At 35.9% G+C, this 25521-nt stretch overlaps 3 protein-coding genes and 1 pseudogene across 4 annotated transcripts; 2 read left to right on the top strand and 2 right to left on the bottom strand.

Moving 5' to 3' along the window:
• Positions 1-1947: 1947 nt before the first annotated feature.
• LOC120177548 (probable protein phosphatase 2C 60) lies at positions 1948-7345 on the top strand. Its single transcript, XM_039183660.1, has 12 exons — positions 1948-2142; positions 2295-2358; positions 2666-2773; positions 3157-3311; positions 3484-3609; positions 3743-3866; positions 3997-4073; positions 4186-4238; positions 4325-4379; positions 4494-4670; positions 7119-7195; positions 7327-7345. Exons 1-12 carry the CDS (start codon positions 2026-2028, stop codon positions 7343-7345), a joined length of 1152 nt encoding a protein of 383 aa, XP_039039591.1. The 5' UTR covers positions 1948-2025.
• Positions 7346-11160: 3815 nt separating this feature from the next.
• LOC120177667 lies at positions 11161-14998 on the bottom strand (annotated as a pseudogene).
• Positions 14999-16151: 1153 nt separating this feature from the next.
• Positions 16152-18119, top strand: LOC120177666 (enhancer of rudimentary homolog). Its single transcript, XM_039183740.1, has 4 exons — positions 16152-16273; positions 16603-16696; positions 17092-17212; positions 17814-18119. Exons 1-4 carry the CDS (start codon positions 16271-16273, stop codon positions 17902-17904), a joined length of 309 nt encoding a protein of 102 aa, XP_039039671.1. The 5' UTR covers positions 16152-16270; the 3' UTR covers positions 17905-18119.
• A 708-nt stretch (positions 18120-18827) lies between these two features.
• Positions 18828-21921, bottom strand: LOC120177587 (ubiquitin C-terminal hydrolase 22-like). 2 transcript variants are annotated; one of them, XM_039183684.1, is made up of 4 exons: positions 20889-21921; positions 20349-20467; positions 19121-19922; positions 18828-19082 (listed from the first exon to the last, which is right to left on the bottom strand). In XM_039183684.1, exons 1-3 carry the CDS (start codon positions 21653-21655, stop codon positions 19132-19134), a joined length of 1677 nt encoding a protein of 558 aa, XP_039039615.1. In that variant the 5' UTR covers positions 21656-21921; the 3' UTR covers positions 18828-19082; positions 19121-19131. The 2 variants fall into 2 exon arrangements, with proteins under 2 accessions (XP_039039615.1, XP_039039614.1); XM_039183683.1 differs by having other exon boundaries at positions 18830-19922; positions 20889-21920.
• Positions 21922-25521: the final 3600 nt, after the last annotated feature.

Below are 25521 nucleotides of genomic sequence, written 5' to 3'. Positions count from 1 at the left end.
TCGCTGTTGATGTCCGATGGCAATGTCGTGGTGGGGTATTTATACCCATCACCGGTCGTTCGTTAGTTATGAAATACAGGGTTCATCGTTGATGTTGTGGTCGGTCATCCCAGGATGGGTCAGTCCTGGTATTTCCGCCGGTCGTTTTGCGTGACCAAGTAAACCTTAATTTTGGGTTTTGTTTCTGGGATGGGTCAGGCTTCAAACATACTGGACTTTTGCTGGACCCTTTCACTTAGACGGACATTGAACTTGGACCCTGTTCAAATTGACAAAATAAAAAAAGAAAAAAGAGAAGAAATTAACATGTAATAAACAAATAAAAATAATAATAATATTATTATAATATAAACTATATATTATATATAAGTTTTCAAAAACGTTTAAAAACTATATAATATATAAATGTTTTCAAAACTATGTAATATATAAGTTTTCAAAAATGTTTTCAAAAACTATATATTATATATATTTTAAAAAATATTTTCAAAACTATATAATATATGTTTTCAAAAGAACTATATATTATATATTTTTCAAAATGATTTTAAAAACTATATATATATTATATATATTTTCTAAAATGTTTTAAAAACTATATATTATATACGTATTTTCAAAAACCATTTGTAAACTAATATATATATATATATATATATATATATATATATATATATATATATATATAGAAACATAGACGAAAATGAGTGTCTACAAAAACCAACCAGCCAAAGGTCGGTCACCCTCTCCGGTCAGTTCATTGTCGCTCTGATCACTGCATCCAGTGGCCAAAAAATTACAAATTTCACCAAAATGCTCCCCTCAACACCCTAAACCCAAATCTAGCCATTAAATCCCCAACATTGACCCTAAAGACCGTAGATTTAAAAAAAATATTCTCGATTTTCTTACCCTTTTCCGACGATCCCTTTCACTTCTCGACGCCTTTTTCCCTTCAATGGGGCTCTTCCATGCTCTCGATGCTCTCCCACGAGACAAAGCTTCAAGCTTTGTCTTTCCTTGCTTCTGATTTCGAAAGGCTTTCGACCTTTGGGGTTTCGAACGTTACTTTTCTTTGTGTTGATGGTGTTTGTGGTTTTGTTTCTTGTGCGTTACTTTGTTTATCGTTTGGTTTTTTATTTGGTATTTGGATACTCGGCTTTTTCTTCGTTGCTCTTGTTGTTTGCTTTTTCTATTGTTGATGTTTTTTTCGGCCTCCCCGGTGGGGTATTTATAGCCTTAGAATCCTAGTTAGACTAAGATACTTGATTTTGGTTGGACTCTCACGAAATCCACGATATGTCGGATAGTTTGGAAGGTGGATTTGTTTTTGCTGGCGTGAGGACTCTCCAAGAGTCCTCGGTTTGATCGGCGGTTCCCCTCTTGACCGATGGACGTGCGGAGTTAAAATGGAAGCAGAAAATCCTAGGTCCAACAAAGCCATGACATGCGAGCCTGCCTTTGGGTTGGTAGGGTTGTAGGTTGGCCTTCGAGTTTGGGCCTGACACAAAACCAAAACAACACATGTTAATTAATAACATATACTAATAGCACGTATAAATGGTACATACACATACTATATAAAATGAATATATAATATATAAAACGAATATATACGACACCATATATATTATATAATGTAAGTATATATTATAAATATATAATATGTTTGTACCACATAATATCAATAAGCAACATAAATAATATAATATATACTATACAAAGTAATATAAATATATAATAAAACCATATATTATATAAGGTCTACAAATTCTCTGTTTTTTTCTCTATTTTTTTTAAAGATTTGGCATTCAATCTAGATTCATGTTCTTGTATGTTTCTTCTTATTGTCTTCTTTCAGCATTGATTTTCTTACTAGCTATTCAAGATTCAGTTTAAGACTCTTCTGATTGTTGTTTTTAGCTATGTTTTTTAGTTGTGAAACTTGGGAGATCAAATTAGCCATACAGTTGAATTTAAGAGCTGTTAATCAATCTTAACGTGATTCATTCAATTACAGAAAAGATGGGTATATATCTCAGCTCCCCTAAAACCGAAAAACTATCAGAAGACGGCGAGAATGATAGGGTTCGATACGGTTTATCATCTATGCAAGAATGGCGTGCAACTATGGAAGATGCTGTGAGTAACAAATTAAAACTTTAATATGGTTCAGTCTGCCGTCTGTCTTCCTTATGTTATGTGTATTGTACCTTATCTTATGTTTCTTGCAAATTACCGAATTCTATTTATACGATGGATATGTTGGTTACTTTTGTTATTTGTTTTCTTAGCATGCTGCATATCCTGATCTAGATGCTTCTACTTCGTTCTTTGGTGTTTATGATGGTCATGGAGGTAAGACTTGGATGGTTAAGGTACTTCTTATGATCTTTTTTAGTTACGCTTACGGGTTACTATTTCATGTACACCATATGAACTTGAGGGTTTTATTGCTTCCCATTCATATGCTTTTTCCCTTTTAGAACTTGACAGATTGAATGATCTTACACCTTTTATCTTTAAAGACGATTATTAATGCTTAGCTACCTTTTTTGTGTTTAAATGCATCTCAAAATTGCTCTTTCATATATCGGTCTGAGAATAACATCCTGCTTTTTGTCTTAGTAGTGGCCTTCAACTTATCCGAGTTCATAACTTGCAGGGAAGGTGGTTGCAAAGTTCTGTGCTAAATATCTTCACCAGAAGGTTCTCAAGCATGAAGCAGATACAGCTGGGGACATCAGGACATCCACTCAGGGAGCATTTTTCAGGTTATTTAATTTGATTATGTTTGTTCTTCACTATGTTTTCAGCGATAATGTTGGCTGTTCAATTCATTCATGCCCAACTTTTCTTTTTGTTCCACCTTTTTAGGGCTACGAACATCTCATTATGATTTCACAGGGTTTGCTTCCTCCCAGCAATCATACGTATGCTTGCTCCATACATAGTGAAATAGCATCTCTATGCCATTATTTCGGTTTTAGGCTTGGAAAGTAAAAGTGACACTACCGCCATGACTGTTTTAAGACTGAAGTTGCTTTTCTAACATAATTTTAATAATGATCGTGCTGCCATTCTTTTTGTTGGTGGGTTGAATGCCTTACCGTCGTTCCTTTCATATGTTTTTAACATGAAGTTACGTTTAATGCTGAATGGATGAGATGATGCGTGGACAAAGAGGATGGAGAGAATTAGCCATTTTGGGCGATAAAATAAACAAGTTTACTGGCATGATAGAAGGATTGATACGGTCTCCAAGAAGAGGTGATAGTAATGGCAAAGTTGATAATTGGGCCTTTGAGGAGGTGCTTGCAAAAACAAGAAGAGTATAGCTGGATTATCTTCCTTAACTATGATGGAAACCTAGATCAAAGAAGAAAAATCGAACTTACATTGCTCGATAGAATGAGTCATCCATCATTTTCCTGCATCAATCTGTTTGCATATTGAAAGCATTGTTTTTGTAATCGTAATCAGGGCCCTCATTCTGACTTTTCTGGACCGACTTCCGGGAGCACAGCCTGTGTTGCAGTTGTTAGAAACAACCAACTTATTGTTGCAAAAGCAGGTGATTCTCGTTGTGTGATATCTAGAAAGGGTCAAGTAATATTCCATTCATGACTGCAATTTCGTTCCAACAGGGTTCTAAAATTCAGATTATTTTTGTTAATCAATATCAATCGACCTTAAGTATCATTGGAGGGGAACACTCTTATGTGGCTTCCTTTTTTCTTAGGCATACAATCTCTCTAGAGATCACAAACCTGATCTAAAAGCCGAGAAAGAACGGATTTTAAAAGCTGGTGGGTTTATACACGCAGGACGTGTCAATGGAAGTTTGAATCTTGCAAGGGCAATAGGTAATTAGTTTACCTCTCGGCTCGATACCTAGAAAAATAAACAAAGAAAGTGGATTAACATCTCTACACATACATAACTTCTTATGCAAATGAGGGCTTCCATACACATCTAATATTCTTTTTGCTGCAGGTGACATGGAATTCAAGCAGAATAAATTTTTATCTGCTGAAAAGCAAATTGTAACTGCAAATCCTGACATAAACATCGTAAGTATATTCTCCGGTGGCATTGGAGCCAGGCCACTATTAAATTTTTTTTCTACTTTTGCTTTGCATGTGCTTATCAATCGAAAATATTTCTTTTGAAATTTTCTATTAGGTTGAGCTTTGTGATGATGACGACTTCATTGTTCTGGCATGCGACGGAATCTGGTATATATATATATCATTTAGTTGGTTATACTTGTACTCTTCATGGTTCACTATGTAACACCTTTTGAATGGATTTTATATTTCAGGGACTGCATGTCAAGTCAGATGCTAGTCGATTTTATTCATGAACAACTGAAATCGGTCTGTACATAAGCATCTCTAACTTTGGTCGATCCGTAATTTTTGGTTACTCGGTTTATGCCTTTCGTTTCTTTATGTTTGTCTTCTTAGTACAAACTGTTGAATGCATTGCAGGAAAGCAAGCTTTCTGTTGTTTGTGAGAGAGTACTTGATAAGTGCTTAGCACCATCGACAGCCACCGGTGAAGGTTGTGACAATATGACGATGATCTTGGTGCAGTTAAAGAAAAAGTCCGCCTTCTCTGTGGAGGAACAATCCTCCAATTCTGAATACGTTGAAACTGAATCGAAGGTAGAGGTGTTGGGGAAACTGGGTTATTTCCCACACAAACGTAGTTTTAAAATTGACCTAAAATGTCAAGAGCAAAGCCGCCAAAGGTTGCATAGCGAATAAACCCATCAAACTATTGAATATTGAAACACAATGGAAAAGCCAAATAAAAAACAATAAAGGAGATAACACACCAAATTTACAAGGTTCGACGAGAATATTGTCTACTCCTCGGGCACCACACCGGATGATAACTTCACTATCAACAAATATTACAACAAATGGAATTCTTTAGAATTCCCAAAGTGAAAGAATGAAGAAAACAAGAGGAAGAGAAAACTTGTTTTGGGATGATTTCTAATAAAATACTTAGGTCTATTTATAGGTGAGTTTTAAGGACTAAACTTATAAATAACCTAATATTTTAGGGACCAAAGATGAAATTCTCATGTGCAAAGTTGGCCACCTACCAAAGATAAATTTTCCAATAAGTTGGCCACCAACCAAGATGAATTTCCAATAAGTTGGCCACCAACTAAGATGAATTTTCCAATAAGTTGGCCACCAACCAAGATGAATTTTCCAACTTGCCAAATTTGACAATTTACAAGCCATAACATAACAAATCTCCACCTTGGCTTTAAATTACCAAGCCTACTCAACTTCTTCAACTCCCCAAATTTGATGTTGTGCCCCTAATTGCGCTCACAAGTGCCATATACCCGAAGGTGCTCAAACTTTCAGGATGTTAATCAAGTTCAAACAATGATTGAACTTGATTACTGTTACCACCTTGGTCATCATATCTGCAGGATTTTCTGATGTCACAATTTTTTGAAGTAGAATCTTTCTTTCTTCAAAGATCTCCCATTCAAAGTGATACCTCACATCGATATGCTTAGTCCTTGAATGGTAGACTTGATTTTTTGCTAAGTGAATAGTGCTCTGACTGTCACAATAGAGACTAATGTGACTTTGAACATCTCCCAAGTCTTCCATCAACCCGTTAAGACAAATTGCTTCCTTCACAGCCTCTGAAACTGCCATGTATTCTGCCTCTGTAGTAGACAAAGCCACCGTAGATTGCAAAATAGACTTCCAACTTACTGGGGTTTTAGCAAGAGTAAACAAATATCTAGTAGTTGATCAACGCTTATCCAAATCACCAGCATAGTCGAAATCAACATATCCAATTACACACTGACCAAGTGCTTCATCATGTTCAAAAACTAAACCAACATCTACGGTTTGTTGGAGATACCGTAGAATCCATTTCATAGCTTGCTAATGTCCTTTTCCAGGATCTTGCATGTTCCTGCTCACAACTCCAACTGCTTGTGAAATGTTAGGACACATACACACCATTGCATACATCAAGCTCCCAACTACATTAGCATATGGAACTTTTTCCATATACTCTCGTTCTTCGTTAGTTTTAGGAGATAACTGAGAACTAAGTTTCAAATGAGAAGCTAGTGGGATACTTACATGTTTGGTATTTTCATTCATGCCAAAACATTGTAATACCTTTCTCAGATACTACTTCTGAGTTAAACAAAGCTTCCCTTTATGTCTATCTCTGCTTATCTCCATACCAAGAATCTTCTTGGCCTCACCTAGATCTTTCATCTCAAATTCATGATTCAACTGAGCCTTTAATTTGTCTATCTCCTTTTGACTCTTCGAAGCGATCAATATATCGTCAACGTACAAGATAAGATAAATAAAAGATCCATATTTGAGATATTGAAAATACACACAATGATCATATTTGCTTCTAGTGAACTTTTGCCTCCTCATAAAGCTATCAAATCGCTTGTACCACCGCCTCGGGGATTGCTTCAATCCATATAGCCATTTGTTCAGCTTACAAACTCATTTCTCACAACCACCATCTTTGTATCCTTCTGACTGAGTCATATAGATCTCCTCTTCTAAATCACGGTGTAAGAAAACCGTCTTTACATCAAGTTGAGCTAGCTCCAAATTCAACTATGCTACCAAGACCAACAATATTCTAATGGAGGAATGCTTTACAACAGGGGAAAGTATTTCATTGTAGTCGATTCCCTCCTTTTGAGCGTGGTCTTTAGATTCCAACCTTTCCTTATAGCGAACATATTTCTTGCTATGAGATCCATATTTCTTTGCAAATTCCCACTTGCATCCAGTTGCTATTTTACCTTTCGGTAATTGTGCCATTTTTCAAGTGTTGTTCTTTTGGAGAGATTGTATTTATTCATCCATGACACTTGTCCACTTATCACTTTCTAAGCTTTGTATTGCTTCTTGGTAAGTGATAGGGATATCATCATCAACAACTGGAAGAGCATAGGTCACCATATCAATAAATCGAGCAGGTCTACGAATTTATCTCCTTGGGCCTTGTAACTGCAAGTGGTTATGGTGTCTCCAATGGTTCTTGGGTTTGAACCTCTTCATCTTCTTATTCTTCTATTGGATTTGAAGAATCAGCTACATCAACTTTTGGGATCATCGTATGCTGAAACTCCACCTATTTTGGAGCATGCTTCACCTGCTGCAGAGTATTACTTGTCTGGACAACTTTATTTGTTACCTTCTTTACTAGGGCAGATTCATCAAAGGTAACATCTCTGCTACAAATTATCTTCACTCTATGGGTGATTCCCATAAAGAGAGCCTTCTTTGCTCTCAGATCAAGCTGGATTCCTTAACATGATAATAAGCAGTATATCCAAATACATGTAAAGAACCATAATCAGTAGCAGGTTTTCCATACCATACCTCCAATGGTGTTTTTCCTCCTATCGTTGATGATGGCACACGATTGATGAGATGGCCAGCATATATCACAGCCTCAGCCCAAAATACCTTGCCATTAGACAACACACATCGAACTTTCTCCAATAGTGTTTGATTCATACGCTCTGCCACCCCATTCTGTTGTGGTGTATTCCTAACAATAAAGTGTCGAACAATACCATACTCATGGCAAACGTCAAATAATGGGCCACTTTTATATTCCCCTCCATTGTCCGTCCTAAGATGTTTGATCTTTTTACCAGCTGCCCAAATACCTTGCCATTAGACAACACACATCGAACTTTCTCCAATAGGTTTGATTCATACGCTCTGCCACCCATTCTGTTGTGGTGTATTCCTAACAATAAAGTGTCGAACAATACCATACTCATGGCAAACGTCAAATAATGGGCCACTTTTATATTCCCCTCCATTGTCCGTCCTAAGATGTTTGATCTTTTTACCAGCTCTTCATCTTTAGACTTCATCGGATACACCCAAGCTCTTCTGGAAAAGTCATCTACAAAAGTTACAAAATAATGGTTTCCTCCCAAAGACAATGTCTTTGAAGGACCCCATACATCAGAGTGAATATAATCCATAATACCTTTTGTATTATGTATAGTGGTGCCAAAGTTCACTCTCTTATGCTTTCCCAGAACACAATGCTCACAAAAGTTCAATTTGCAAGCCTTTGAGCCTTTCAACAATCCTTTCTTTGTTAGAATTTGCAAGAATTTCTCTAGCATGTCCCAACCGCATATGCACAACTGGGTTGTGTCCAAATCATCGCCTCCATAAGTTGCTGCAACTGCTCCAATAATTGTATTACATTGGTAGTAATACAAATTATTTTTCCTGATGCCCTTCATCATCACAAGTGCACCAGATGTGACTTTTAAAACTCCATCTCTCATAGTGACTACTGAGCCTTTGGATTCCAAGGCTCCCAACGATATGAGATTTTTCTTCAAACAGGCACCTATCGGACATAAGTCAGAACTCTAGTTGATCCATCTTGATTCTTCAATCGAATTGAACTTATCCCAACAGTTTTACAGGCATTGTTATTGCCCATATAAACAACTCATGCATTTAGTTCTACTAAATCGGAGAACCACTCCCGATTAGGGAGCATATGATAGGTACAACCCGAATCTAATATCCACTAATCTGAATGAAATGTTGTTGATGAAACAACCAATGATATTTCATAGTCATTTTGCATCATGCTCTGCAACACATGCATCTGGAGCAGCTTTTCCTTTCTTTTTTCAGCTTCGGACAATCTTTCTTCCAATGGCATTTCTCATGAAAAAAGGCACATTCATCTTTTCACAGTCTGGACTTCGACTTTGATCTCCCTCTCCACTTTGGCTTTTGACTTTTCGAGCGACCTCTTGCCACCATGGCCTCCGCTGCTTCGTACTTGCTCTCATTCTTGGTTTTCTTTCTGGGCTCATAACTATACAAAGAAGCAGTTACATCTTTAAGGGTAACATTATCCTTACCATGAAGTAACGTTGTCTCAAGGTGCTCAAATTCATCTGGAAGAGATGACAACAACATCAAAGCCAAATTTTCATCTTTGAAGGTTTCATCCATGCCCAATAAGTCTGCCACTAGCTCATTGAATGCAGTGATGTGTTCATTCATACTGGTGCCTGGTTGATAATCAAATATGAACAATATTTTCTTCACGTGGAGACGATTATGAGAGCTTTTCTTTAGGAATTTTTCCTCCAATGCTTTCCACATCTTACTTGCAGAAGTCTCGTTCTTGTAGCCATACTTCTGCTCCCTGGAAAGACAAGATCGAATCGTGCTGCATGCCAAACGATTGATTGTTCCCCATTCTTTCTCCTCCGTATATTCGGGTTTTTCTTCCTCAATGGCGATGTCTAGACCCTGTTGGAATAAAGCGTATAACACCTCGCCTTGCCACATGCCAAAATGACTGAATCCATCGAACAACTCTACCGAGAAATTTGCATTTGACATCCTCCTCCTCATCGGTCCGGATGAAGAGCTTGATGTCTCAATTGATCTGTATTTTGGCATTTTAATTCTAACGAACAATATTCAATAACACGAACTGTATCTTTCAGCAACGGGACCACCAGGATAACCTCAATCGAAGCTCTAGATACCAATTATTGGGGAAACAAGGTTATTTCCCACACGAACGTAGTTTCAAAATTGACCTAAAATGTCAAGATCAAAACCACCAAAGGTTGCACAACGGATAAACCCGTCAAACTATTGAATATTGAAACACAATGGAAAAACCGAATAAAAAACAATAAAGGAGAGAACATACCAAATTTACGAGGTTCGACGAGAATATCGTATACTCCTCGGGCACCACATCGGATGATAACTTCACTATCAACAAATATTACAACAAATGAAATTCTTTAGAATTCACAAAGTGAGAGAATGAAGAAAACAAGAGGAAGAGAAAACTTGTTTTGGGATGAATTCTAATTAGGTCTATTTATAGTTGAGTTTTAAGGACTAAACTTATAAATAACCTAATATTTAAGGGACCAAAGATGAAATTAACATGTGCAAAGTTGGCCACCTACCAAAGATAAATTTTCCAATAAGTTGGCCACCAACCAAGATGATATTTCCAATAAGTTGTCTACCAACCAAGATGAATTTTCCAACTTGCAAAATTTGACAATTTACAAATCATAACATAACAAGAGGAAAGTCCAGCAAACTAATAGTTGCAACTGTTGGTATGGACCCTTAGGTTCCTCAAAGGAGATGTGCATTTGTAGATGGTGGCTTTAGAGCAGGAATAAATTGACAACATATCAATATATATATATTATATGTTTTTTGTTGTTTATCCTATAATCGGGGGTGTCTTTGAAATGCTTTTGTGGGTCATGGATATTGATGTTAAAAGAATCTTTCTTTGCATTATATTGTACAACATATCAAGAAATGTTTGTTTCTTACAATTAAATCGAAGTCAATTAATTAAATCAAAGCCTTGAAAGTCTCGTTAGTATAGGGATGGTTATGGACCGGATTGAGTTTTCTACCACTTAAACTTGACCTGAATATTACATATCTCCACTCATATTTATCCAAATCCAATTGTAATAAGATTTCACCATACCTAAAATTGGACCTAATTTTTTAGATAAAAATCCATTCATAATCCAACCCCATAAGAATATATATATAAAATTCATTTTTGTTAAATAGACCTGATTGAAAAAGAATATAAGGTAATATATTATTATTATAATTATCTTTGAATATATGAGTCATGTTAGCTTTTTTTCGTCCTAAATCCAAAATCAAACTCTACTCAAACAAATCTTGAATTTAGAAAATGACCAAAAATATCAAAACTAATCTTGAATTTAGAAAATGACCAAATCAGATGAGAGTTCATCAGATCAAATGTCCATCTTAGTAAAAGCCAACATATGATTTCAATATTCAAAAAATGACTTATCTCCTTATTAGGGATAGATCCAATGATTTGTAAAAAAGTCGAATATGAGAAGAAAAGGCTAGCTTAGTTCAGTAAATAAAGGCAATTTGCGACAAAACAATACAACTTTTGACAAAATAATCACAAGATCCTCTCAACATACATTAGGAAGAGGTATTCTACAATCAATTAACTCGGTCCAAAAATGAGCATTAAAGTCTACATAGAAGACCATGATCGCATCTTAATCTTCAACCATATCCCCTAAGACAAACATAATCATACCCATATCCTGTTTTACATATTTAATCAATCTTGACAGATGAGTAGATAAGCCTTGTGAACCAAAAGCATGCATAAAATCCAATGGTACCGGTTAGAACGAAAAAATGCTTTCGACGCAATTAACATGTATCCGAAGTAAAGCATCCCGGAAACCAGTTTAGTGATCTCAAGCTTTGTAAAGAAGTAGAATGTGGCATAGATGAAGAGGTACAAGGCCGAGGAGCCGGCTGTTAGATATGACCTCCACCACCACAAATAATCTTCACTGCATAACTGGAAGTAGCAAAGCACAATGGTTATTTCAGCACATGTGATAAGGAGGATAATGAAGACCAAGAAAAGGAAACCTAAGATGCAGTAGAATTGGTTCAGCCAGACTGAGGTGAGAATGAAGAACAGCTCGATGAAAATGGCTCCAAAGGGAAGTATTCCTCCTATTCAGAATAGAGAAAATTGGGTTCATATAACAAGCCTATTCAGGGATTTGCCTAGGGATTTTATTTGTCTTAACAGGATCCTCAATTGCTGGCTTCCTGAACCCAACATAACCACCCACAAAAACAAGTGGAACTGATATTCCAAACCACAGGAGAACCAGAGCAAACATTGTCTCAAAAGGCACAGCCCCAGAGGACTTCTGGGCCCATATGAGAGCATTCAAGAAAAAAATGGCAAAGACAATGACTGGGAACATGAATGCAGTCCTGAGAGTTACTTTCTTCCACTCGGTTCCCTTAAACATTTTGTAAAGACGGGCAGAGGCATAGCCAGCAAAAATACCCATGAAGACCCAAAGTAAGAGCATAGCTGTCATAAGACCACCTCGGTTTGAAGGGGAAAGGAATCCGAGAACAGCAAAGATCATGGTTACAAGTATCATGCCCAAAAATTGAACACCAGTTCCCACATAGACACAGAGTAAATCAGAATTAGATGGAGTCCTGAAAATATCACCATGTACAAGCTTCCATCCTGTCTCTTCCAGGGCTTCTTCCTGGGTTTCTAGTTCGTTATACCTAGAAATATCACGGTATGGCGTCCTTAGCATGATCATTGCTACCATGCCTGAAAGGAAGAGAACAATCATCAAAGAATTGACAATTTGAGAACCAGTGGATTTGGTCATCACTCATTAAAAGATATGCATCCCATCTAGATGCCCACTTCACATCACTCTCCTGAAAATCAACAAAAGAGAATATAAAAATGTTAGCACCTAATTTGAAAATGATGTCAAAACCTCATTGGTAACATTTTCCAAGTAATATTTCATCAGCCAAATTTACTTAAATACAAATGAATGTCATAGTAGGTGCTTGAGCACATGGTTGACACCGTAGGAAAACTTTGCAAATAAGCAACAATAATTATTTTAGTTGAAGATCTGACCTGGTAATTAACATCATAGGTGAATATAATCTCTTTCTTTGCTTCAACTTCTTGAGGAGTGTTAGAATTAACCACCGTGCGTTTATTGTGGGGATCACATGTTGTTAAACGAGTGTTTTCACTCCACTTCCCCTCATATTCATGCTTGATACTGCATTGTTTTGATGCAGAAAGAAAATGTCATCCAACAACAGATTCTATACCATAGACACCTAGATTTAACAATTTTACAATATCCATAGCTCAGAGAAACTAACCTGTATGGTTTAACCTCAAATCCAACAATTCTAGCAGAGTTAGTTTGCAAATCCTTATGATACTTGACAGTAAATGCCAAATGGTTGTGAATGAAATATTTTTCCTCCGTGCTCTGAGTGTAATCAGACAAAGTAAGAATACATAACAGCTGACACACCTACAAGAAAAAGAAAGTTCTGATTCTTATAGATTATTATGTTTTACCCCAGCATATTGCCCTTTGAGTCCAATATGGTAGCCAAGCTGATAAACGGTGCTAGACTCCTGATCTAATCTTCAAACAGGAACAACAAGGGGAAGGTTATCCAGGATCCTGTCAAATGAATCACAAATTTATCAGCAAAAGAACCTTCATTTCAGACCAATTATAAGATTGACAGATAAATTACATGTTAGAAAAAAAATAGCTTACATATTTACCCGGTATTCATCATTAATCTTGTCCTTAAACTGCTTTGCAGTCTTGCCATCAAGTGTAATTCGACAAAGAATGGTGCACATTTGTGGCTCTCTCATTTTAAACTGCATTAATCCAAATCAAAGTAGGAATAAGAAGAAAGAAGAAAAGAGTTAATGGTCATAAAAACAATGTCTCGTTATCATCGGAGACAAAAACCAACCACATAAGGAGAATTTTCAATACGGTCACCGCGGAGCACTTCCCCTAGATTCTCTGCACTGTCCACTATCTTTTTCGGAGCACAGAAAGGAAGTGAATAATAAGAGTAAGGAAGTTGTGTCTTTATAGATGTCAATTTGTTCACTTTCAGCTTCAACAGATCCCCCTGCAAACCCCCAGCAAAAAGAACCAATAATGAAACAAAACCACAATAGTTCCCAATAGAACACTCCAAAATATCAGAACACCTCGCAAGAACCTGAAGCGGTCTAACTTTAGTCAAAGTCGTTATTGATTAGGTACACAAATACTATCAACAACATAATCATGTATGCCTTCATTATGGCATGTAAACTAAACCTCTTTGGAGACCAAAGTTTCCTAATCTCAAGCTAAAAACAGTTGCATTACATAAATCAGACAGCATATAGTACAATTGCCAGATGCCTTAATATTTCAATGACACGTTACCAAAAGGTGTGCACTCTCAACGTTTTTAATCAAAAAAAAAATCATTAGGAGAAGTGAAGCTAATTCGTTCAATACATCCTAGCTGAATCTGAAACTACTTGTAACAAATCAAGAAGTTAAGAAGCCGACATTTCCATCTCCAACACAGAAAACACTTATTACTTCCCTTATCCTGATGTTCTATTGAAAACAAACAGAGATCGAACTCAAAATACGAAATGAAAATCAGATCGAGCAATAAAGAAAGAAAAACAAGAAAACCGAAAGGAGACCTTCTTAAAGTCTTCGGGGGCAACGCCGGAAAGATAGAAATAGGGCTGTAAGCGAGTCGAGTCGAGCTCGAGTATTGCTGAGCTCTACTCAAACTTGAAAAGTTTAGAATTAGGCTCGATTTGACTCAAAAACTCGCAAGCTAAAAATTATCAAATTCATATCGAACTCGAAATATAATATTAAAATTCGAATCGAACTCCAAAAAGCTCGAAGTCAAAATAAAATCAAGAACTCGATTGAAGCTCGAGACTGAAACTCGATTGAAGCTCAATTTTGAGCTCGATTCAAATTCGAACTCGATTCAAATTCGAATTCAAACTTGAATTTGAATATTTAAAAATCTTATATTACATTTAAAAATATATTTTTTAAAGTTTATAATTATCAATAATATATTTTTATTATATTTTTAATAATTATATTTTTAATAATGTAATTTTAAAAAATCTAAAATTATAATATAACATTTTTTCGAGTAGCTCCTGAGTTTTTCGATTTAAGTATTAAATAGTTTGTTAAGAATTCAAGTTAAATTCAAGTCGAATTCATTCGATTCGAGTGTTGATCGAGCTTTTACCGAGTAGATATCGAGTAGTTCGTGATTCGATCTCGAATAACTCGCGATCTGTATCGTCTCATTTATAATCCTAGATAAAAACAGTTGGCGCCGTGAACGAAAAAAAAGGAAGAGAAGCGCCGACATCATAGCGGTGGCTGATTTGTTGACAGATCTCAATCGAGATCCCATATCGACGGCGGAGACACTCTCTTTCTCGAAATGAGGAATGGAGGTGTGATCTGGGAAAGAAACACGAGAGCGCGTTTGGGGAGTGTGTGTTATAAGGAAAATAAACAATGAGGAAAACCAATTGCGGGGGAGTTTTCTTTCCTGCTTGTCCTGATACGGTGCGTATTGGTTATTTATTCTCCTATTCCCACGTGTATTCTTCTCCTTTATTTTTGATTCCGTCCATGGATCACGTAATCTGTATGATTTGGAACTGGACTACCTAGGCCCAATTCATGTTTTCCTTTTCCTTGTTTCAACACAATTAATAAAATTTATTTAGAACTCGACTTAAATTGATTTATTTAATATATTTATTTTGAAATAATAAATAACAAAATAAATAAAGTTTAAATTTCATTAAAATAGAGGGTTAAAGTTGGTATTAAGCAATTTTAAAGAATATTTCGGTAAATTATATTAAATGCCACTATATATTCTTAATAAATTTAAAATTGGATCATCATGCGTCGATAAATTAGAATAAAGTTAATCAATTATTCGATTGTAATAATCATATCACTGTGGTGTTCAATCTCAGATAAACAAATAAAGGTTTCACTACAAAACATTTTTTTTATTTTTTATTATGCATGTTGATGATTAGAGTGACTTGTGTTTCTCAAAAGTCAAAGTTTCATTAGACGATCCAAATTATGAAGAGGCTGTTGTTAGATGGAGGAAGAAAATATCTCAAAATGAATACCGTATGACATGGACGTCGTATATCGGATTCAAGAAATTCAAAAGTTTTTGAGTGATTTTGTGGCTTTTAAGAGAGAAATTCAGGACTCTAATTTGATGCATCAATCAATAAGATTAAGATGAGTTCTATGGTGAAGTTGGAGTTTTATTACCATCGTAAATGATGACTCGATTGTAACATTTCTAAATACAATGACTAGATTATAACTTACTAACAATAGAGAGATTTGTGGTGCAATCTAACCATAAAATTATGGTCATGACGTGAATTTTGCATGAATAAAAATTACATATCAAACGACCATTTGCCATTTGAGATCTAACAAAACTTACAATCAATTATTCGAATGACTAAATTATAACTTTTTAAAACACAATAGCTCAGTTATAGACTTACTTATAATACAATAACCTGTGGTCGTTGACCCAATTGTTATTTTTTATAAAATTGATTTATTCTCGGCCGTGTGTGGGTTTCTGATATTCGTTTAATTTTGTTTGTCTTTTGGTTTTTCAGCACTTCAACGTTAGCAGCAGATTCTCTTGCATTTCCTGTTTCAGTTCCACCCCAGCATACGATTCCGGCAGACATGGTAATTTCTCTTTGATTGATTATTTTTGCTTCTAAAAATCTTCTCTTTTTTTAATTTCATCTTATTCCTCTGGAAATTAGGGTTTCATCAAATGTTTTATTTTCAATGCAAAATTAAGGGGCACAGTTCCTTAAATCGAGCGAATTGCAGATAGATTATTACTACACGATTTATGATTTCCTTTGTAGAAGTTAATTGTTAGATTGATTGATCGGTTCTTTCCGGCGTGTGAATCACGCTCAATCCTATTATGGTAGTAATCAGTTTTTTGGATTACTACGGTCAGTGGTGTATTTTTAATCTACGTTTGTTTTTCATGCGAAATTTAGTCAAACAGGCACACCATTATTTTGATGCAAACTTCACAGAGCAGAGCAACGAGGACATTTATGGATTATGATTCCATAAGTCAAGCTATGGATGGTATGTTTTGTTAAATTTTGCCTATATTTTCTTGATTTCTGGGTTTTTTTTCTTATTAAATGTTGTATATTATTACATGTATTTGCTAATTCGAATGACTGGACTGCCTGTGGGATTGGGATTTAAGTTCCTACTGTTCTTGTAATCGGCATCAATTGCAGGCAGTGTGGACTGTACCTTTTGGAAGTTGGTTTTGGGAGTTTAAAGTGTTCTTTAGATTTGAATTTGCATATCATGTGTCTTTCTTTCTCTAGAATATATGCCCAAAATTATTTATATTTCCAAGTTGCAATGAATTAGAGTGGGTCCAACATGAGTCTACAGATTGAATCTACTCTTTTTGTTGTTTAAAAGATTTGACATGTTTGGTGGTTTCTGCCATTTTGCATGTGCAGGGATATGTGGATTATATGAAAGGAAACTTAAAGATCTAAATCCAGCATCAGGAAACATCACTTATGACATTTCTGATCTTTACAATTTCATTGATGGCCTTGCAGATATGAGCGCCCTTGTGTATGTTTCTCTATTGTCCACCACTTTTTACTTTCTTTTTAATGGATCATAATAATGTGTTTTATGTTATATTGTGTGCTTAATAGTCACGTGTCCATAATAACCATTACTCAAACTTACAAATATTTCATGTAAAAACTGAACCCCAAGGAATAACTGTGTTTTGAGTTCGTAAGTTGCAATGGAATAACTTGTGTATGTTTTCGAATAAGTTTTGTCCTGTATGTATATATATATATAGTTAGAAGATCATATCTCTATACCCATTTCCAGATATGTGCTGGACACGAGTGTTAAACACTTAAGTAAAAAATGAAGAGTCTGGGTAACATTGTCCTTCATATGGCTGATGGGAAGCCTATATATTGCTTATATTCTGAGAATGGTCCAACAATCATGCAGTAATGATGAGTGTGTCTTCACATATATGGGAGACAGCATCTTGCAATGGATTTTTTTTTTTTTGAATAGATGTCCATCGGAAGCTGATCAGTTTACAACTTACGTCCTTACAAAGCCGCTTTACCTAATATTTGTAGCATGCATCTTATTGTTTCATTTGTGAGATGATTGATTTCATTATTTTTTTTCTTGGTTGCAGCTATGATCACAGGATTCAAGCTTTTTTGCCTAATGACAGGGAATGGATCAAACAGAAACTATTTCAACACCTTAAGAAGTTGGCACATTAATTAAATCGTTTCCGCAGAAAGTGGTAATAGAAAGAAAATGTGTATCAAAGTGCAGAAGATCTCATATGTGATAACTATGTGGTCGATTATAGCTCCTAGCTTTGCACATATGTTTTTGAGAACGATTGCAGCTTTCTCCAAAGTTACAGATGAATAGCACATGTTTTGTGTGGTCATTGTTGTACCTATAAGCAAAGTTAATGGTATTTTTGTCTTGAAAGATTGACCTTTACTATGCTCACATAATATTTGTTTGAGTTGTTGGTATTTTGACGATATGTGCATGTTTTTTGCTTGAAAAATCTCTCTTACTCAAGCTTAACAATCTAGTATGATTTCGAGTATTGTTCTCCTTTCACCGGATCAATATGGGGGTTTTTCTGTTATGTTTATTACATTATTTGCTCTTTGTTTCCTGGTTGGTTCTTTGTGCTTTTTGATCTTGGTGACATCCTTGTAACTTCATGTCATAATAATTCTAAGATGCCTTTGGCACAAGGGTCTTTAATTTTTGCTTGTTGGATTGGTTCAAAACTCTTGATAATCAAGCGAAGCGGTATCCCCAATGGTAAGAAACAAGACTGTCTCGATATTTTTGAGGCTATGAGCAAAACTCAAAAATAGCCACTTGTTATTTCAAATAGGCATACTTGTGGAATAATTTTTGTCAACGGTGCATAAAATGATATCCACTCGTTATTTCAAGCTTGACTTGACTTTTATGTTTTCTAATTGTATAGGGCAGAAGCGTGCAACTTTGGATGATATACTCTAACTTGAAATAAGACATTTTCTTTCAAATCCAATAAAAAAGATACCTACCATTGACACTTTTAGAGCTGGATGAAGCATAATTGATTAAATAAAATACAAAAACCATGCAAAGAAAATGACCCTTTTAGAAACTTTTGCAGTCAAGGGGTATACAATGTAATGTTGTAAACTATTTACCTGTGCATGACTGCCGGCGGTAGAAAAAAACATTCAGACTAAGAATCTTTTTGAGAGCCAACATGAAAAAAATATTGATTTGTCTTCACTGTTTTTGGGCAATAACTGTAGAGGATCACTGTAAGAAAATCCCGTCATGGGACACATCCAGCAGCCATGGAAGTTGCTACATGGATATCTGCTTCTGATTATCAGCCTTTCTCTGATATTGTTCCACAAGGCTCCTTCAAAGAATACTGTTGATTGAACTCTCTTTAGCTAGCCTTGCTTGCATGACTATTTTGCATTAGAGGAACAACCGGCTGTAGACGAGAACGGATCTCTGCGCGGGGAAATACGAACGCATCTCGTATCCTCATTTGCTTTGTAGAAAAGTGGTTTCTGTACATAGAACAACATATAACACTGTGAAGCTCTCACTATTCCTTCATCAACCTCGGATACCCAAGCATCATCACATTTGTACCACTGGTTCTTTAGTCGCAGATAAGTCACGTAATGACCCGATTCCAGCATTCCCGAGTGAGCAATCACAGAAAAAATCTCGTATTCTGCACAACTATCGGAGTTTTCGTATTCGAAAGCAAAGATTCTATTTCCAAATCTGTTTCTAGTAATGGAGGACGACAAATATGGGGTCATGTCCAATGAGAAAGGGAACTGCAAATATTGATTGATTTTCCTCGACATTTTTCTGACTAAAGAGTGCTCGACTCTCTTTATATGTAAACACAGCACCAATGGGAGCCTTCTAATAGAAAGTTGCTTAGACGAGTCACGTAGTTCTTGACAATTCTGGCAATGGAGTTTCTGATCAGAACCTAACTTCTCTGCTCCTGTAAACAAATTCAAACAACCTGAAAGAGTAGAAACACCCGTCTTCTCATCTGGTTTAATGGGTTTGTTAGCTACATCGGATGGAGACAAGATACTCGTGTCCAAGTTGAGTGAAATATCAACACAAGGATCATAAGTTGTCGAAGTAAACCCGCAGGAGATACATGTGACATCTGATCTCAACAACCCGGAGAACGCCCTATGAGCGATACATTGGCAGTATCCATCATCTGTGTAAAAGAATAACAATTTCATGAGTGAAATAGAACTACAGCAATGTGACAGAACTTTATTTCTTTCAAACCTAGATTACATCCAGACCACCAATTCAAGAAACATCGTTGGCATTCCAAATATGTTTCTAAAATTCTCGAGATACCCTTGATAGCGTTTGTAAAAATGAGACTACATATCAGTTCTAATTGTTTCCCGGATCTTCAACATCATCATGGCGATATCAAAATCTGAAGCTACCTCTAAAAATTAATCAAATTTTGCATTCTGCCTCTACGGTTGCTGTCACCAGAAGTAAAATTGTATTTACGGTTACCGATTAACAGCATTTGAGATAGAGAACCATGACCACCTTTTAACAATGTAATTGCATATATGATGTGAAATCGATGAAAGCAAACACCATCTCAGCATCTTATTACCTTTCCTAGAGTTCAGCATTTTGCTTTCCTTCTCATGAATCACGTCCAAAACCGAAATGAAGAACTCGTGAGCATCCTGCTCCTCATAACTAGCCAAATTCGATGAATGCTGCCACCAGCTTCAAAAACAACAACATAAATCCATCATTAAAGCAATGGATCCATCTTTAGACATTTTCAACCCATGAAAGGGAGGACGAAATTGAAGATTACCCAAATGAAATATCAACAAACCAAAAGAATGCCATTTTCATTTCTAATATGAAGAATTTGATTTAAGATCGACTAATCTTTACAATCCCTGAGAAGGCCTAACTGATATCGAACCAAATTTTCAGTCTAATTCAAATTTCAATCAAACAACCAAAGCAGACTCATTTCATTTCACAGTCATAAAATTTTCACATCTTTTCTTTTAGTTTCAATCAAGAGGCTGAAAGTTGATTATAAACACAAGAATCTTTATTAGTAAACACCACTTTCTAGATCTCAAGTAAATCAAAACATTGTGCTAAAGGCACAAAATTATTAATTCCATACCTATAAAGAAACTGAGCTGGACTATATGGGGTCCGATCACCGGAGAACATAGCCGAATAAAGAGCATCGATATCGCAAAGTAAGCAGACCTTTTCACCAGATTTTTTCCTGCATTGAAAACTGTTGTGCCGATCACTGAGAAAGTAATTCCTCAAGGGAGGGGCATGAAGCAAAGCCTGCAACACAGAATTCATGAAACAAGTACTCCCCAGATTGTTCAATCCCCTCAATCCCAACGGATAACACGATTTCGCCCTCCGATCTCTCATCGTAATCAAGAGCTTCGATTTCTTCAAATCCAATCCTATCCCTGAATCTAACCTCTTTCTCTTGCTTGATCCGTCACAACCCCCCTCAAAACCATTGCTTTTGCTACCGCCAGGCAAGTCCTTGACTTGCTTAGACACTACAACTTTGTCAAAATCAGGATCATAGACCTGATCACGACATAAACAACAATAAAGCTCCGATCTTTCCATGTCAACAGCTACCTCATGGCCCTTCTCAGATTGGGTATGCAAAAGAATGTGGCTTGAACAAGAGATTGCAGAGCAAATCAAACAAATGTAAAGTCTACCTTGACTTCCATTACAGAAATTGCATCTGGGTATTTTAGTGTTGTGTTTATCAACTCTAGCTCTTCCATTAGGTGTGATTTTGAGGCAATTTTGGAGGGAATCATAGCCATTGAAGCCATGTCTGAGCTTGTAATCAGCTAGGTGTTTGCAGGGTTTGGGGTTAGTGTATAAAGAGTTTCTAGCACACATGCCGAAACTGATTGAAAGTAGCTTCGAAATTGAGATGTGAAGCTGAGATTTTATGAAAACAAAAGTGTGAAAATCTATGAACTGGTAATAATAATACACTATGATCAATAGCCTATAAAAAAATTGATTTCCCAGGAAAATTATCCAACTAAACGAAGAAAATCAGATGAGATTTGGAAAAATTGCAGCGGAACAACCAATGGGCCTGGATTTTATTGAATAGATTCAGTGAAAATGAGAGCGGAAAAGAGGGACGCAATTCTGGAAAGGTGCTTTGAGGATTTATTATTTTATGTTCTGAGTTTTTATATTTTATTGATGAGCAAATGACCAAGTGACGATGACTCTTGTTTTCCTTTTCCAGAACCGACTACACTTGTGTGCTTTGAGTTATGTTATTTGTACATTTTAATCCCTTTAAATAAATTCGTAATCTCATCAATAAAATAAAATGAAAATGGTAATAAAAATAAAATTATTATTGAATATTATCCTACTATATCATATGAAACTATGAAAAGAATGGTTTTCAATATTTTTATATGATTATGGGTATATCATTCATTGATCGATGAATTTTGATCATATATTATATAGATTTATTATAAGATGATATATTTAATCTAATTTGTTTTATTTATAATTCCAAGTTCTAAACTATAAATTTTGTTTAAAGGATTTAGTATCTATTTTTTCTGAGGGTCAGTTTGGTATTGTTGTTGAAAAGTGCTGTAAAAAATATTTTTAAAAATTAATTTTTAAAAGTGTAGCTTAAAATTTAATTACTTGAGATCATTGTTAAAAAATGTTTTGAAAATATAAAAATTTTATTTTAGATATTATATTATAAATTAAAAATATATTATTTAAATTATATTTATATTTATTAATATTATAATGTTTAAAATATATCAACTGATTAAAATATAAAAAATGAGATAATTTATTAATAATATTTTTATATATAAAAATACAAAAATATATTTACACTTGCCAAGTATGTGTTTATTTTTAGATATTAAGATGTATACATGTTTTTAAGAAGTTGAAATTATAAGAAGGTTTTAATTAGGGATGGGCATGGGTCGGGTTAATTGGGAGATTGCTTGTAAGCCTAAGGCGTTGGGAGGGATTGGGGTTCTAAATCTTGAGCTTATAAATAGAGCTTTATTAGGAAAGTAGACTTGGAAGTTTTTCAAATTTTGTCTCTTTCACCTAGATGTAGCAATAAGATAGATCTTCAAAAGGCTTTCGACTGGGTTAATTGGGAGTTTTTGTTGACTGTCTTGGAGACTTTGGGTATTCCTGTTATGTTCTATGGTTGGATTAAAGAATGTGTTACTACTCCTAGGTATTCAATTTCTTTTAATGGTAGCTTAGTTGGGGTTTTAAGGGTGGAAGGGTGGGTGAGGTCGGGGGTCCCTCTTTCCCCTTATTTATTTGTGATGGTTATGAATGTGTTGTCTGCATTGTTGGACTCTGCTACTCGAAATGGGGCGTTTCGTTTTCATCTTAAATGCAAAAGAGTCACATTTACGCATCTTTGTTTTGCTGATGACTTGTTGGTTTTTTTCCATGGGCCTCTTGATTTGATTTTGGGGGTTCTTAGTACATTGGAGTTGTTTTGTGATTATTATGGCCTGAGGTTGAATGCTGCCAAAACGGAGCTATTTACTTGTGGGTTGGATGAGGGTGAGCTTGGCTTGATTAAGAGGGCTACTGGGTTCAGGTTGGGATGCTTTCCTGTTAGGTATCTTGGGGTACATTTGGTGACAAGGAAGCTTTCTCGTAAAGACTGATCTGCCTTATTGAAGAAAGTCAAGGAGAGGCTTGGGAAGGGGTCTTGTAAGAAGCTCAGTTATGGGGGTCGACTGCAGCTAATAAAAGCGGTCATTTTAGTATTTTTAACTAGAGTAGGCAGTTAATTCTTCTGAAAGCTGTCATTAGGGAGATTGAAAAGTTGTGCATGAGGTTTTTTTTTTGGGAAAGGAAATGACACTGCTGCTAAAAGGGTCCGAGTGAGTTGGAATTACTTTTGCTCTTTGAAGTCAGAGGGAGGCTTGGTTCTCAAGAGTCTGATGGATTGGAATAGAGCTTGTAGTTTCTTGTTGACCAAGAATATTTTGGCTAGTGAAGGCCCTTTGTGGGTGGCTTGGATCAAAGAGTACGTGTTAAAAGCTGAGGATTCCTGGCATGTTGAATGTAGGGTTCATTTTAGCTATATTCTTAGGAAGTTGAAATTGAGGAATGAAACGAGTGGATTGTTCTGCTCTGGAACTGTTTGGTCTCAGGTTAAGGGTAAATGGATTTGGGAAAGAATTAGGGATATTAAAAGTAAAGTTTGCTGCCAACAACTTGTTTGGTTCCTTGCTCATATTCCTAAGTTTTCCATAATTACTTGGATGGTCATCCTTGACAGATTGTCAACCACAGACAGACTAGCTCGGTTTGGTATAGCTATGGATGAGAGATGTAGACTGTGTGGCGTTGAGGGGGAGTCGAGAAATCACATGTTCTCGGATTGTCATTTCTCTAGAGGAGTGTGGTTGGAGGTGCTGCATTTATGTGGTTTAAGTTTAAGGTTTTCTGGTTAGGATGATAATTTGCAATGGGCTATTGCTCATTGGAAGGGTAGGTCGCTGCCGGTGTAAGTTCTTAAGTTGGCTTGGACTGGTTTTATGTTTTCATTTGGGAAGAACATAACTTTAGGCAATTTAGAGGGGTTAGTCGGTTGAGTGATGAGATTGTTAATTGTGTTAAAGAGACTGTTAGAGTTAAACTGATTCATAGTCGTATTGATAGGAATGATGGGGTTAATTTGTGGTTATGTGTTGATTGGGGTTTGAGGTAGATGTTTTTTACTGTGTTGATTGGTTGAATGTAGCAGCTTGGCTGCTTTCTTTTGGATTATAAATTTTGAATTATAAAAGATTACTTATAAAAAAATTGAATAATTTTTTTAAATCTTAAAAATATTTGTTATGTTATTAAAATTATGCAATGGGTTGTTTGATTTGGCAAGTTATTTAGCATGAGTTGAGCTATACTGATGATATATATGTATAAAATTTATCTTTAATTATTATTTTTTTAATTAAAAGGTGTGTAAAGAGTAATTAGCTTTTGAGACAAGTTTAATGTAAGGAGGACCATGTATAAGTCATGAGCAACAAGCTGGAGCATAGGGTCTAGAGTAGAAGGAAAAGAGTGTAGCAGATAATCGCGGGGAAGATTAAGATTTGCCATTCCATCAGCTATCATGTTCTCTTCACAAGGGACCCATAAAAACTGTGTACCAGCTGTGAACACATATGGTATTAATAGCTCGAACAAGAGGGATCATCGTGTAACCAACATTGAGGTTTAAAAGCATTTGAATCGCTCACTGGTTGTCGAACTGGATTTGCACAGCTTCAACACCATAATTCCAGCAGTCTGTAGGCCAATGTAGATACCCCAGGTTCGGCTATGAGGGGAGACGAGATTCCTATGAACTTGTGGAATCCTTGAAGCCAGTCTCATTCTCTCGTTCGGAGCACCCCAACAACTGAGCCAAGGCCCGAAAGAACATCAACTGAAGCATCAATGTTGAGGCAGTGTTGCACGTGTATGGAAGGCTGCCACATGGTCAGAGTTGGTTGTCGAGCCCTTGGGGGAGTAGTGGGCTGACGACATGCTTCAATATGAGTTGACCAAGAAATACTATGATGAAGGGTGTCATCGATGCCATGACTTGAATCGTTGAAGACAAAGCAATTCCTCCGTTTCCAAATCTGCCAAATGAAGGTTAGAAAGAAAATAGCCCAAGGAATGACCATACCTAGGAAGTTGTCCTTGTTCGTTAAATTATCCATGACCCAGTCAAA

This window comes from Hibiscus syriacus, unplaced genomic scaffold (genome assembly GCF_006381635.1).
Source record: "Hibiscus syriacus cultivar Baekdansim isolate YM2019G1 unplaced genomic scaffold, ASM638163v2 tig00112293_pilon, whole genome shotgun sequence".
In the NCBI taxonomy this organism is placed as follows: Eukaryota; Viridiplantae; Streptophyta; class Magnoliopsida; order Malvales; family Malvaceae; genus Hibiscus; species Hibiscus syriacus.
Note: the sequence above shows the minus strand (reverse complement) of the source record. Positions and strands in the feature narration are given on the sequence as shown.

What these genes read in the sequence shown, in the direction of transcription:
- LOC120177548 (XM_039183660.1), top strand. Translation starts at nt 2,026, where the DNA reads ATGGGTATATATCTCAGCTCCCCTAAAACCGAAAAACTATCAGAAGAC. An exon ending in CACTCAGGGAGCATTTTTCA is followed by an intron (nt 2,774 to 3,156) that starts GGTTATTTAATT and finishes ACGTTTAATGCT; the next exon opens with GAATGGATGAGATGATGCGT. An exon ending in TGATATCTAGAAAGGGTCAA is followed by an intron (nt 3,610 to 3,742) that starts GTAATATTCCAT and finishes CTTTTTTCTTAG; the next exon opens with GCATACAATCTCTCTAGAGA.
- LOC120177666 (XM_039183740.1), top strand. An exon ending in CATAAGTCAAGCTATGGATG is followed by an intron (nt 16,697 to 17,091) that starts GTATGTTTTGTT and finishes TTGCATGTGCAG; the next exon opens with GGATATGTGGATTATATGAA. An exon ending in GCAGATATGAGCGCCCTTGT is followed by an intron (nt 17,213 to 17,813) that starts GTATGTTTCTCT and finishes TCTTGGTTGCAG; the next exon opens with CTATGATCACAGGATTCAAG.
- LOC120177587 (XM_039183684.1), bottom strand. Translation starts at nt 21,655, where the DNA reads ATGTGTGCTAGAAACTCTTTATACACTAACCCCAAACCCTGCAAACAC. An exon ending in CCAGCTCAGTTTCTTTATAG is followed by an intron (nt 20,468 to 20,888) that starts GTATGGAATTAA and finishes TTGTTTTTGAAG; the next exon opens with CTGGTGGCAGCATTCATCGA. An exon ending in AATGCTGAACTCTAGGAAAG is followed by an intron (nt 19,923 to 20,348) that starts GTAATAAGATGC and finishes TCTTTTACACAG; the next exon opens with ATGATGGATACTGCCAATGT.